Below are 13955 nucleotides of genomic sequence, written 5' to 3' on the forward strand. Positions count from 1 at the left end.
GCATTGGCTGGTTTTCTGTTAGCATTCCAGGTATCATTTGTATGTTTTATCAAATTCTTTCTTCTCTTCTGCCCACTCTTATACCCATGGGTATAACAGAAGGTATGGCAAAATTTGGGCATTATAAGGGGTGGGCTTAATTTATGTGAAAAATATTTGGACAATTAACTTAAGAATCAAATTATGAAGTAAACGTTAAAATGGCAATGTAGTAAACAATAGTACGTTCCAACAACATGTCCATATCAGGCACTGCACGGGAAAGCTTGCTTGAGAATGATCATTTTCAAGCATCAATGGTTGGCTTACACGTTTCGAGACTAGGTGGAACCTCAGCACACTCAAGATTGATGGTGAAGAAGCATCAGTGATAATTGAAAATAAAATCTACAATCCTTAACAGCAGGCTATGATTAAAAAGATAAATATTCAATGCTGATGAAGAGGGATTGTTTACAACCTCTTGCCAAACAGTACATTACACCTAAAGAGTGAATCTTGGTGGAAAACGCTAAAAGTAGAGAATTAATGTTCTATTTTATATAAACAGTTATCGCTTGGAGAAATTAAAGCTTTTAGTATGGTAATTGGAGAGTTTTCCAAGCCAAGAAAATTTAAAAGCTGCCCTGTACTTATAATGACAACAAAAGCTCATGGATGACTGCTGTATTGTTCAAAGAATGGCTGGACAGTTTGGATGCTAGAATGGGAGCTTACAATTGTAAAAGATTTTGCTGTTTCTTTAGTTTTGCACTGCACACAAAGTTGGTGTTGAGTTAAAAAATGTTGAGATTGTTTTCTTGCTATCAAAATGCACTAGCAAATGACAACTTCTCGACCAGGGAGTAATTTCACAAGTAAAATGCTTGTATAGGCATCAGCTAGTGCAGTTCTTATGTTGGCAGATGGAACACTAAGCTGAAATTAAACAATCTGATCGCCATTGAACGACTGTGCTTGGTATGGAACCGGAGGGCAGGTTTTGTGGCACATTGCCCTGCATATGCTGTTTCAGAACACAACAAGTGCCAACAGGAAGATGTTCCACAATGGAAGCAAGTTACTAAACACCTGTCACTGGAAGCTACTTCATTTGATGACTTCGTTGACAATGCTCTCATAACATGTCAAGAGCATGATGATGATGATGATGATGATGATGAAGATGATGATGATGATGATGATGATGATGATGATGATGATGATGATGATGATGATATTTCAGCCCTCCAAAACCGAGGAGCAACAAAATGAAGATAAGAACCTGAGACAAAACATTCTATGCAACAGGAAACCACAAATGCAGTGGACATTTTGCACAGGCTGTTTTTGAATTCAGATTTTACAGAAGCAAACATGAAACTTTTTAGAAAAGTCCATCGTGTAGTGATGAAAGATATTTCTCAGAGCAATATTCGAACAAGCATTTTTGGCCATTAAAAAAAACTAATAATATTAAAGTCCAAAGCAACTTTCCTAACAGTAACATATGACCCTCAGTAAGCTTTACTTTTACTTTGCAATATTATAGATAATATCTTGTGGTTGTACCTAGTTGCATAATGCAATACACTCTCTCTAAAAATACATACAGTATTATAAGTGATTAGTTGTTTGCTCTCATATTATTGTACTGAAACTTTTCCATATTTTCATGGCTTTATTAAAATTTATAGTTTATTCATTAATGTTGTTAAAATTATATTTCACAACAAAATATAAACTGCGTAAATTTTTGCACGTTTGTAATCTATAGAAACCGACCAATTATAACAAATCAAAAATTGCCCTAAAGTGCCCCTATATCAGATAAGGTTCAATTTTTTAGTCCCATCAAACAATTTATAATTCGCTGTACTCTCAGATGAATTAAAGAAATAGTTGACACCTTTTAAATTATGTGGAAAGTAACTGATATGAATTCTAAAAATAATATGATAAAGAATTTAGTTACAAAGTAATGCTGACAAACTTGTTTATATATTTATTTTTCATTTTGTTTTGGCATACTTGCATTTGTCTTACAGCACAATGCTTTCAAGAACAGTGAGGTTCTTATAAACCTACAGCACTTGGTTATGTGAGAAAATTGCCAAAAATCAACTCTATAAGCATCAATAAATTTTTCCTGTTATAATTAAAACTATGGAAAATATATGAAAAATAGTGCCATTGAGACCCTCAAGGCAATTAACACCTTAATGTTCCTGAATAAGATGACCCCTTTCACAACCAATGCTTCCCACGTGACTATCACCACCCAGAAATACTTTATATATCATAAAATGAAAATCAAACTTATGTAATCCTACTAAATGATTCTGAATATTACTGAATTTGCACACCCACAAAGATTCAAAATACTAAATTATTCATGAATTAATTTTACTAAACATTTATATGTTGATAATTGATAGGCAGTTTGTCTATGTGCACAGTCTGGTTAGTTCTAACAGAATTTGTGACTTGTTGAACTGGAAAACTCCTCACAGTGTTCTATTATGGACAACCTGGTTCTGTAACTATTAGCATAATTTGCAATAAAATGTCCACTTTAAATATCCCTGAATTTTAACTAAAGTACCATTATTTTTCCAAGTTCATTAATTCACTGTTTATGGTTCCTAACCCTTCAAGTCTTTAAGCCAGCAACATAATTGCAACTTGCATTTAAAAAAATGGCACAGCAATTGCTTGCAGTCTTAATAACCAAGGTTACCAATAAATATTAGTACCTGGTTACAGAAGATACAAAAATATAACTAAACATGATTATGAAGGATGATGCCAAAAATTGGTCAGATATTCTTAGAATTGTTAAGAGTTCTTAAGTGCAATAACTGTGATTGATACAATATGATTAGGCAAGAAGTAATCAATAGAAAACAAGCTTTACTAATAAGAAAATTATAACAAACAATAACTGATAAAAGCAAATGCAAAGATGGGTTCCATTCATGCAATCCAAAATACTTGCGATCAACCCAGTCTCGATTTTCAAATAGCGAAGCATGCAGCATACACATGCATGTACATTATACTCCTAAGACTCTTACCATCACTTCGCATGCCCATCATCAGACACTTTTGTAGACGACAATATTGGCACCTGTTTCTATGATGCTTTGTTACTTCACAATTCTTGTTCCCTCTACATTGGTAGCCCAACTGTTTGCGAATAGAACGCTTAAAAAAACCTTTGCATCCCTCACAACTGATAGCACCATAATGACGACCTGAAAAAAAAAAAAACCTGTGTTATAAATTCAAACTTTGAAAGTTGAAGGCACCATGAAAAATTTAAATAAACAGAAAAAGTTTAACAAAAAACTTTTTTTGGATGTAAATGTTCAAGCCACTCAACTGAATTTATGGAGCCACCAAGAAAATCTTACCCAGAACTTCTTGCACTGAAAGCAAAAGCAATAACTTTTAGGATGGAAGGAGGTACAAGAGTTTTAAAATAGGCATAAAAATTGTATTCTAGACTTGTGAAATATCTCATTGTATTTGTTTGCTTGTAACATCTGCTTCTATTATCAGATGTCTAAATTTCTTCAAAACCTAGCTCACCATATTCACCTAGGCACTGAAACAAATAAATCAATTATCATTTATGAATTATTGTAGTGGGTCCGGAGATTTCTTCTTAGTTCTCATAATTTCCCATTTTCTAAACATCTTTAGAATTGCTCTCTTTTTTTTTATTCAATAGCTTTTTCCTCTATTAGTGACACATCTTGTTCCTAATTTCTTGCCTCTTCCTCTTCTTTTTAATTTTCTTGTACTTCTTCTCTTAACACTGTCTCGTAGTCTTTGTTTTTATCTCTCGAATATGTCAAGACTGTTTTTATCTGTACTGGCTAATTACAGGGTTCTTACTGGAACTTACAATTAACTTTCAAGGACTTTCCAAGGACTTTTCAAGGACTGTACACTAATTTTGCAAGGACCACTATAAACAATAAATTATATTTGCCACATCAAATTTTTACTTGAATAAGTCAATTAAGGATGTTTTGGCAACATTTCTATTTCTGCTTTTGTATGTTTAGTATGTTAAGTATGTTTTCCCACTGAATTTAATCCCTACCTAAAAACCTACCTAACATTCACACAATACCTTAGTGATTTTTATATTCGTCTAACTTCTCACATAACTGTCTATTTACTTCAGCAAGGGATGCCGATTTTTCTTTGGCTGTTCTTCGAAGGCTGTTGGACTTCGACACCATGGTTAAACTACCAGTTGCTTCCGCCTGTTCAATTCTTTGTTTCTTGGTCTGGAGCGCATCTATTTCATCTGTGATACTGTTTTGTTTTAAATTCTGCTGTTCTGTTTCTTTTTTTCGCCTTTTCTCTTCCAAAAAGCATTACCATTTTTGGCGTGCGCTTGCTGCTGAAGCAATCAGATCGTTTGTAATGTTTACATTTGATACACCACCAACAGATGTAATATGCTGACAAATAATTCTCTGCGAAATTAGTGTACGGTTGTGCATGTTTTTTACTTCAATTTGTTTGATAACTGAGAAACCTCTCTCAACAGAGGCTTGTCCATGTGACAAAATCAGCAGCATTTTCATCACACACCATAATCCTGCATAGTTGGAACTAGAGTTTGCACTACCAAATAACAATGAATCCAAACGGTCAGCTTCAGGTTTGAAGTTTCGAAACTGTGACGACAAACCAAACTCCAGAATAATCTCTTTGTAAGATGAAAGTAATGCATCGCAGTCTGTTTCTTCAACTCGCCCTGCATCCACCAACATATTCAATACTAATAAAAGTCGGGTAGTGCAAATTTTCTGGTCATTCATTTCTCTAGGGTCCAAACAACTGATGTTCCTTACAATAGAATATTGTAAAGGACACTTGTTCAACAACTTTTTCACAATTTCCAAGAGAAAATCACGACATTTCATTCTTAACTGTATAATGTTACGATCCTTGCTTACATTCTTGTGAACCAAATTGTTTACTCTATTTTCTGCAGCAAATCCTAAATAGATTTTGGTTGCTGGCAAATGTTTCTTTCTTTGAAACTTCAACTCTGATAAGTTTGCCACAAGAATTTGCCTTCTTTATAACATCATCTTTGATGAACCTTTCCATTAGGCTTTGCAGCAATTTCAACATATCTTTCCCTAAAAACGGCAGAACTGGCTTATCAGTTTGATATGCTATCAAAAATGGTTCTACTTCTTTGGCAATTGACTGAAATACTAGCAGTTTTACAAGTGTGAGTGGGTCACCTGCCGCTTCTTTGATGGCCATAAAAGATTTGGTGTTGGGAACATTCTTGTCTGTTACTGACTTTACATACTTGAGCATATGAGGCCACATTTCAATAGCACGAGCTGCAACTAGCAAATTTTCTATCCCCCTAACGGCACAAAATTTTAGGGGATAAAGACTATAACTGGTTGCATTCAAATAATCTTCCCTCCTAGCTAGAGAGTCCTTAAAAAGATAATACAAACTTGACAAAATTCTCTCCACATCCCAGGTTGATGAAACTGATCCATACTTAAATGCACCATGAAGTATGTGTGCACACACATGATCCATTATTTGAGACCATCCATAAACGATAATTTTGTGCGCCAATGGAACACAAATTCGCAAAACCAAATTTGTTTACGAAAATTCACTCGGTTAGCGTCCGTTCATGTCAGTAAATTATATTATAGAAATAACATAAACAAATTATGTTTTCGTATTCCTAAGCTAGGATTTTAATGGTGGGAAACTAGCTGGAATATTATGTTACCCGAAAATTCAAGGACTTTCCAAGGACTGGATTAAATTCAAGGACTTTTCAAGGCCTTTTAAGGACATGGTTAAAGTTCCAGGATATTCCAGGACCATACGAACCCTGTAATTAACTTATTTAGTTTTCATCACAGCTTCCTTTAATTTTTCCATTGGTAATAACACTATAGCCCCACCCACACACTGATAAGAGAATATTCCTGCCACCATAAGCATGTTTCATGTCTTTGCAGCAGCATATAATTAAATTCCCATTTTTAATTCCTTCTGAAACTTTTCAAGATCATGGCAGTCATACATAGGAGTTTTTTCTTATAGTATGAATGGTATGTTGAGCAATCTCTAATTATATGAACTCAAAAAACTCCAAATTTATAATCTGTAACTCACTAACAAAGCATTAATGACTTTAAGCAATACAACATGTATTGAAACATGACCAGAACATGTGTACAATACATATACCTACATTTTGTTAGTAAATTCTAAAGAATAATGATTTGAATGTGGTAGGTCTGTTCCAAAAGATTTAAAAAAAAAAAAAATTTTTTTTCCAAGCATTACAATGTGACCAACAAAGTTTTTTAACATTATAAGCACCTGTGAAATAGACACTGTACCAACTTAAAATTGGCATGCTATAGGTAGTTGGGTTTGGTTTTTATTTTTTATTGTAACATTTACCCTAATCACACCACTAAACTAAAATTCCAGAGACCCTACTTCATTGTAATCTTATACCAAACAGAAAAAAGTTTAACACTGTAAAACTAAATTCTAAAAATATAATGCCTTTAAGATATATTTTCATTAAACCTTCATTTTAACATATCACACATGCAAACATGAACAACAAAACAATCTAATTTCTATATAAGTAGGTTTATTGATATGGTTTGAAAGAGATTTGTTTGTATGTTTACTTCAAATACAACATGAATCACGGTTTCATCCAAAAATTTGTATTTTTTGTGTGTTCTGAAAACCTTTGTGCAAATAAATTTTACAACTAATTTTCACTAAGTTTTTAACTGACCATGAAAAATATTAACCACAAAACACATTGGCAAGCACTTAGAATCCAAAAGTACAAAATGTATTGAATAAAATGCTATAAAAGCAGTAAAAATATTAACTACAGAGTACTTTTGTGATACTCACCAGACGCTCTATCACCACACACAACACAGAGTTCAACAGTTAAACACAAAGAACGAACTTTATCTTGTACTGCAAGACCTGAAGTCATATCTTGTACCACGACTCCAGAATTCATAACCAGGTTCATGGCATCATCCATGTAGAAACTTTACAATCACGGCAATGAACCAATGCCTGAAACATCAACAACAATTCATATGATAATCGTTTCTAGAATTTTTTTTTTTACTGATTATAAAGCATTCATTTTTTTTTTAATTTTGTGTAAACTTTTTAAATATTTACTTCTATTTTCTTTAGTTACCATTTATTTGAAAAAAATTGAGCTAAACAATTTGTATTATTATTAATATTCAGGTGTGAGAAAAAGACTCTGTAATCAAAGGTTAGTGTCTTCCAAATTTATTGGCTGTTGATGGCAATAATGAAATTGATTTGGTTTGTAAATGTGCAATTTATAATGGTGAATTTCTGTGGTTTACAGGAATGTACTGTACAAAGAAATTCATTTGGAAGGGGGGGGGGGGGGGGTAGAACCATCATGCCTACTGTTTATAAGTATTTCATTGGTTCTCTAGGTACCTCAAAAGTAGATCTAGGTTCTTCATGCAGTTGTCTGCTTGATTCACCAAAAAAATTTGTTAGGTGAGGCAAGCCACATTTAAAATATGTTAAAAAAATTTATTAAATTATTAAACAGTTAGGAAAAGTTTGTTCAAAATAGCAACTGACTGAAAAACTTGTGAAAAGAAATTAAGCAAAATTGTGCAGTTTTATGCAGTAGCAGCAATTAAATTTATTTTATTTATTAACCTGTAGTAATTTTGGGGAAACACTAAAAACAAGGACGGATGGATTGGGTCCAAGCCTGAGTTCTCCTGAACACAAGTCCTCAGTTTTACAACTGCGCCACATCGCTCAGAGGACAAATATTAATCGGGAAGTTCTTCAAACCATTATAATCAAACCCTTCCATAAAGTATCACTTAAGTAACTTAGGGGAAGAAATTCAGAAAAGTAGCTTTAAAATAAATTTAAAAAAGTATTTTAATTACAATGTTATCAAAAATCAAAGTACCTAATTTTGTTTCTAGGAGTGCGAGCAAAGTTATCAGAGTGGATATTCCTGTCAAACTGTACTAGATTTATCACCGCAATTTCTATAACTAATTTTCCAATTTTTATCCATTCTTAAGTTGTGTGAAATAGAGTCTCTTATAACAATTTTCAGTAATTTTCCATAAACGTATAGTTTCTCGTGTTAAGGGGGTGCCTCCAATTTTAGGTCATGATTTTATATTTATATTAATCACTGATCAACTTTTAGACTTTTTCAATTGTTCAACTATCACGAAATGAAAAATATATACAGCGTATACTTTTTGCATAATTAGCTGCTAAAGTTACATTATTAACGTTTTTGGGTTGTACAAATAAAGAGAATTTAATTTATTGCAGAACTGAAAATTTTTAGGTTTAACTGCAATGCAACTGGCTACTTCATGATATGGTTTGCATTTCTATCACAAAAACTCATTTCATGTTTCTTGGCTGTCAAAATAGTAACAAAATTGAGAATTTTGAATTGCCAGGTAAAATTAATTAATATTCTCTGAAAGAAATTCAAACCATTTCTTGAAGTAGCCAGTGGCATTGCAGTTAAACCTAAAAAATTTCAGTTCTGCAATAAATTAAATTCTCCTTATTTGTACAACCCAAAAATGTAACTTTGGCAGCTAATTATGCAAAAAGTATGGGCTGTATATATTTTTCATTTCGTGAAAATTAAACAATTGAAAAAGTCTACAAGTTTATCTGTAATTACTGTAAATATAAAATCTTGACCTGAAATGGGAGGCACCCCCTTAATGATTTTGTAGCATTGCAGTACCCCAGATTTTATGAGTATTTTTTGAGACATGTAAATATTATGTTTTTTGTCATTTAGGTGTTATCAGCTGATTATATAGTTCAAGGTTATGGTGACCTAGTTTGTTACTTGTATTTTATTGACGTAAATATTTTCGTAATAGTTTTTTGTATTGATTATTTAGTTCAGAAAAGCCATTTAACTATATTTTTTACTGGTCTTCAAATTGTTTGCTGGACTAGTATTTTTATAGGCATTTTTCAGTCTTATTTATTTTCAATATTGTTTAGACTATGTCCGCGTGCCTGCGATCGTGAAGACGCATGCCTCGCGACGAGCAGACCGGAGCCGCTCTAGGAGCTTCTGTTAGGCTTGGTCACGAGCAGCGCTTCCTGCTTAATGCAGGATTTTGTTATCGGCTGAGGTTCTGGGAGGACTAGAGAGAGAGTTCGCTCTGAACAACATGTTGTGACATCAGAGCCATGCCCGAGGTGGACCTGCCCAACTGCTACACTGCCAAGCTCGCCCGCTGTTGTCTACCAGTCGACGCCACTCAATGGACTTAGTCTCGGTAAGCCCTGAGTGAGAGATGAGAGTCAGATGTTGTTGAAGTGGTTGTTAGCAACATTTGGGACTTCGAATTTTCAGAGTTGGCCATTACGAGTGGTAATTGATTTTTGTCAGGACTTAAAATTGTTGTGTGTTCAGGGCATACAATAGCGTGTGGTATGTGGCAACAGGGTGGCTGGGAGCCGTATGTTTGAGTGAGGGTAACTGTCAAACTTTGATTTTGGAAGCTAAGTTGGTGTAGACATACTAACAACACCATTAATGAAGGACTTAGCCGGTTAACAACTTCTGGACTTGTGTTTATTACGACGCCCTACTGCTGCAGTCGTACGCTGATAAATTGTGTACAGTCTCATCTGAACGAGTCGTTAAATATGAGGAATGTCTTGGGTGCCATAAAATTTTGAACAGCCATTAATTGCATTGTGTTGAGACATGCCTAGAAGCTGCAAATCAAGCCCACCAAATGGATGATTGCCGCAGACTACTAAAGGGCTGCTTGCTGTCCACTCAGCGAGTTCGAGCCATAACTAGTCTAGCAAACTAGAAGACATTCATCCGGCTGGTGCCTAACATCATCACATCACGAGATTCAGAAAGTCAACCAACTTACAAGGTGAGTATGAAAACACAAGAATAATGCAATCTCTGCAAGGTATTCTATACACTGCCAGTCGCTCCACATAAATATATAATGAAGTAATCAAACTTTGAAACACGTCTTTGAAGTTTTTTGTCAAAGTGTGAAACTGACTTTAAAAGATTTTAAGTAAATAATTTTTCAATATTTTAAATGTTGTAAACTTAACCAACTCCACTTAAGTTCACCCTCGTAGACTTTAAACACCAAGCCTCTTTTCCATAAAAAGAATATTCATAAAAATTCAAAAATGCCTTTTTTAATATCCTGACATGTTTTTGAATCTTTTTTTTATAGAAGGGTGTTTTGATACAACATACAAGTATGCCTAGTTTATAGTTAAAATGAATGGTCAGGTTAGGTACTGCACACTAAAAAATAGCTTAAAATTATGAGAACAGTTTGTTATGTTAAGTTAGCTATGTTAAAAATATTGTAAGATTATGTGAATGGTTGGTTTGATTGGGTTAGTTATATTGAAGGTAACTCTGAAATACAGCCTCTTATCTGTATAAAATTCTATAAATTGCTTTTTATCTCTTCTTGACATGTTTTTTGTATTTATAAGAGGGCATTGAAATACTTTTAGTGCAGCATTTTAATGACTGGTTAGGTTACGTTAGGTTTAAGTATTAAAAAAAACTGTGATATTTTGAGATTGGTCTGTGGGTTAGATCATCTATATTTAAAATACTATAACACTGCGGACAATTGGCAATGTTAGGTTACGTACATTTAAAATACTTAAAAATGGTGTTGATGGTTGGTTAGGTGTGGTTAGCTACATTCAAAATACTGTCAAATAATTTTAAATGGTTGGTTAAGAATTTCAAATTTGAAATTTCCTCCTTAGAAAGTGGTTCAAAAACATGCCTATATGTAAAACAGTTTTTATTTTATTTTTAATGGAAAATAGGCTCTTCCTCAGAAAAAAGCTGGACTCACGAACATCCGTCGCGTCCATCTGTCCGTCAGCCATCCGTCCGTCCGTCAACAAGCGGAGTGATTAACAATCATCCGCAAGTCCTTTAAATACTTTTTCATTTTAATGCTGCCAACAGACAAAAAATCTTAAATACTGGAGAAAATTTATCTTGTATAGCTATATTATATTGACGATCAGGAAAGTTAAGCACTTGATAAATAATTAATTGAATTTTTTTTCACTCTGATATTTATTAAATTATTTTCAGTTGTTAAATCTATGTTGAAAAGTATGTTAGTAACATTTAATGGAAGCAGCTAAACAAATAAATATATTTAAAAACATTATAAGACAGTAAAGGTCGCCAGCAATAAGTATCTTGCTAACATTTTGGAGGTTATTTCATCCGTCTGTCTATCGAAAGTTAAAGCTTGTTAAGGTTTTGACGGATGGATGGAATTTTTCGGGCAACCTGATTGGCTGCAGGTCATGTGATTGACAGATGGATGAGACCGATGATTGTGAGTCCAAATTAACCCATAAAAATTATACAAAAAACATAAATAACTCACTTTTTCGGAGTCATTATCAATACTTGATATGACACCTTTACATATTAATATTTGTCAATATAAAAATTCGCAATGAATTTAGTGAAATATTTTAAAAAAACAATGTTCAAAATATAATAAGTAGCCAATTCTTAGAATGAATATTAAAAGTAACCTAAACTTTATACATTCTCAAACAAAAAAATCATATCTGCACATTTTAAATGCATACAACCTACGTACAACTTCAAAGTAACCAATTATTGTAAAACCAGTAAATTAAATTCCAATGACCTTTAAAACACTGCTCATTCTACTAAAATCATCAGTTTCGTTGAAAACCTTCAGTTAATTGAGGTTGAAATAAAAACTTTTCAATCTAACAAAAATAATACAAACATAAAAAATACAATACTTAAAAACTAATAAAAACAATTGTTGTATACATATTGATATTGTATATTAATTTACTACTAACCAGTTAATCCAAAAATAATAATAATAATCTGTCGCTTGTCCTTCCGTTCACCGATACAATACACAATGTTCCTGAATCATAATTATAGCTTCTAAATAAATCCAAATGTAAAATATACATATTGTAACCTTTGTCCTGACTAGTGAATACAGGTCAGAAGAAAAGGAGGAAAAAGGGGCTGGCAGAGTAAGTATACTGAAACTTTAAAAGCAACTTAACAATTTATTATTTGAACATAGGGGCTTTATAATTCACACTCTGTGATGACATGAGATGATAATATTTAAGAATGCTGAGCTTTGATCATTTAAAATCTCATGTACAAGTGGCTCAGCCTACAGGAGTCTGTGAACAAAATAACTAGCATAAATAATAGCCTTAAATTACGAGCACATTAGCCTCAATACACTCGGGGTGTATGGCTATTACACTTGAAGTTGTTTCGCATGGGCTACACAGCTAGCCATTTTAATTGCCTTGCTTATGTACAATGTCAAAAATGTGTAGCTACAAAATTACTTGTGACAGGCAAAAAACTTGTTATCGTGAGTTAATTAACTTTACTATAAATCTAAATATACCAAGGCATAGTGCGTTGGCTTATAGGAAAGCTTGTGACACCAAAACATAAGACCAATAGACATTACGTAAAATAAGAGTGCAATAAAATATATACAAAAAACTACTATTTATACCTAAATAAACTCTATAAGCTCTATGTTTACAATTACATTTCACAAGCATAGCTTATGAAATGTAATACCGAGCGTTCATAATAAATAAATCTAAAATTACTCAACAACAAAGGTACCAAATACTACTAGGTATAGGTTATATAGGTAAATTCTCTGAAAATTGAATTTAAGTATCCCAACTGAGGGTAATAAGAATTAAATGGTTTGCCAAACTAAAAACGATTGAATATTGATGGGACATAGTATATTCACTGTAAATAAATATTTATAACGATTAAAATTCATGATTTTTACAGAATTTCCCTGGACTTCATCAGAATTAATACATTTATTTCCAGAATCCAGTCGCGATTAGAAAACGTCCTTTTGCGGTAAACGCAAGAAATATTACTGTTCTCCCCTCTTCAACAATACTTCAATATTTAGTACCGCGGCTATCAAATTTTACCCTCAGATTCAGAATAAAAAGGGCATTTTGTCCACGTAGAAATATTATAAATAGCAAATATTACGCTACATAATGTTGAGACAAAACCAGAAACATCATAGTATATTTGGCATAATCTAAACGAAGGTACTCACCGGTATAAAAACATGTATCCAAGAACTTTACAGGTGAAAGTTCATGACCTTCACGAGTAACCCTAATATTCAAGTTCAAATGTAATACACTCATGGTCAGACAGCCAAACGTAATTAGTCAATACCAATATAGAAATACCACTGACTGTAAACTTACAAACACATCTAAATAAACATTAAAAACTCAAAAAACGTAAAAAGTAAACACGTTTCAAAACTACAACACGCTGCCATCATGTCTTTTCATTACTACCAATACCAAAAATTATAATTTCTCTGCACGATAAACACATTTGCAATATAATTAGAGTTTTCACTTTTTCTTAATCAGATATTTACCATTAAGTTTCTGGACTCTAATTAAAGTTGTATTTTCATTCGAGGTTTACTTGAAAATATTACACAAAACATGTTATAAAATAAGTTTCAATACAATTCTTAGAGTCTTCCCTAGCTTGATCCCTCCCACACTCTTTTAATTTTGTTAGGTTAAGAAAAAAAATGTGTTAGATATGTTAGATAGCTTAACCTTATAGTCTTTCGGAGAAGTTTAAATTAGATTATGTTCCTATTTTTATCCCTTGCTAGCTAGCATTTCATCAGGCTATTCCACCCTGCTAGCATCACAGTGGAAAACCCCTTATACTACCTAAATTCCTCTTTCGTTTTGGTTCGATAAAGAGATAATATAGATTATATAAATTT

General features: G+C 32.9%; 1 protein-coding gene across 6 annotated transcripts in view; it reads right to left on the reverse strand.

The window, feature by feature from the left end:
* LOC134529873 (nuclear receptor subfamily 2 group C member 2-like) overlaps positions 1-13741 on the reverse strand; it is a 62996-nt gene extending 49255 nt beyond the window's left edge. For 2 of the 6 annotated variants that reach the window (XM_063364416.1, XM_063364410.1), the window contains exons 1-3: positions 13251-13509; positions 6940-7113; positions 3057-3236 (exon numbers count right to left, since the gene is read on the reverse strand). In XM_063364416.1, the coding sequence (XP_063220486.1) occupies positions 3057-3236; positions 6940-7078 (319 nt within the window). In that variant the 5' untranslated portion in view covers positions 7079-7113; positions 13251-13509. Of the gene's footprint in view, positions 1-3056; positions 3237-6939; positions 7114-10964; positions 11154-11973; positions 12692-13250 lie in introns of those variants that run through there. The other 4 variants (XM_063364415.1, XM_063364412.1, XM_063364411.1 and 1 more) reach the window with 4 other exon arrangements.
* Between the last annotated feature and the right edge of the window lie 214 nt (positions 13742-13955).

The sequence above is a fragment of the Bacillus rossius genome, chromosome 2, assembly GCF_032445375.1.
Source record: "Bacillus rossius redtenbacheri isolate Brsri chromosome 2, Brsri_v3, whole genome shotgun sequence".
NCBI classification, from domain to species: domain Eukaryota; kingdom Metazoa; phylum Arthropoda; class Insecta; order Phasmatodea; family Bacillidae; genus Bacillus; species Bacillus rossius.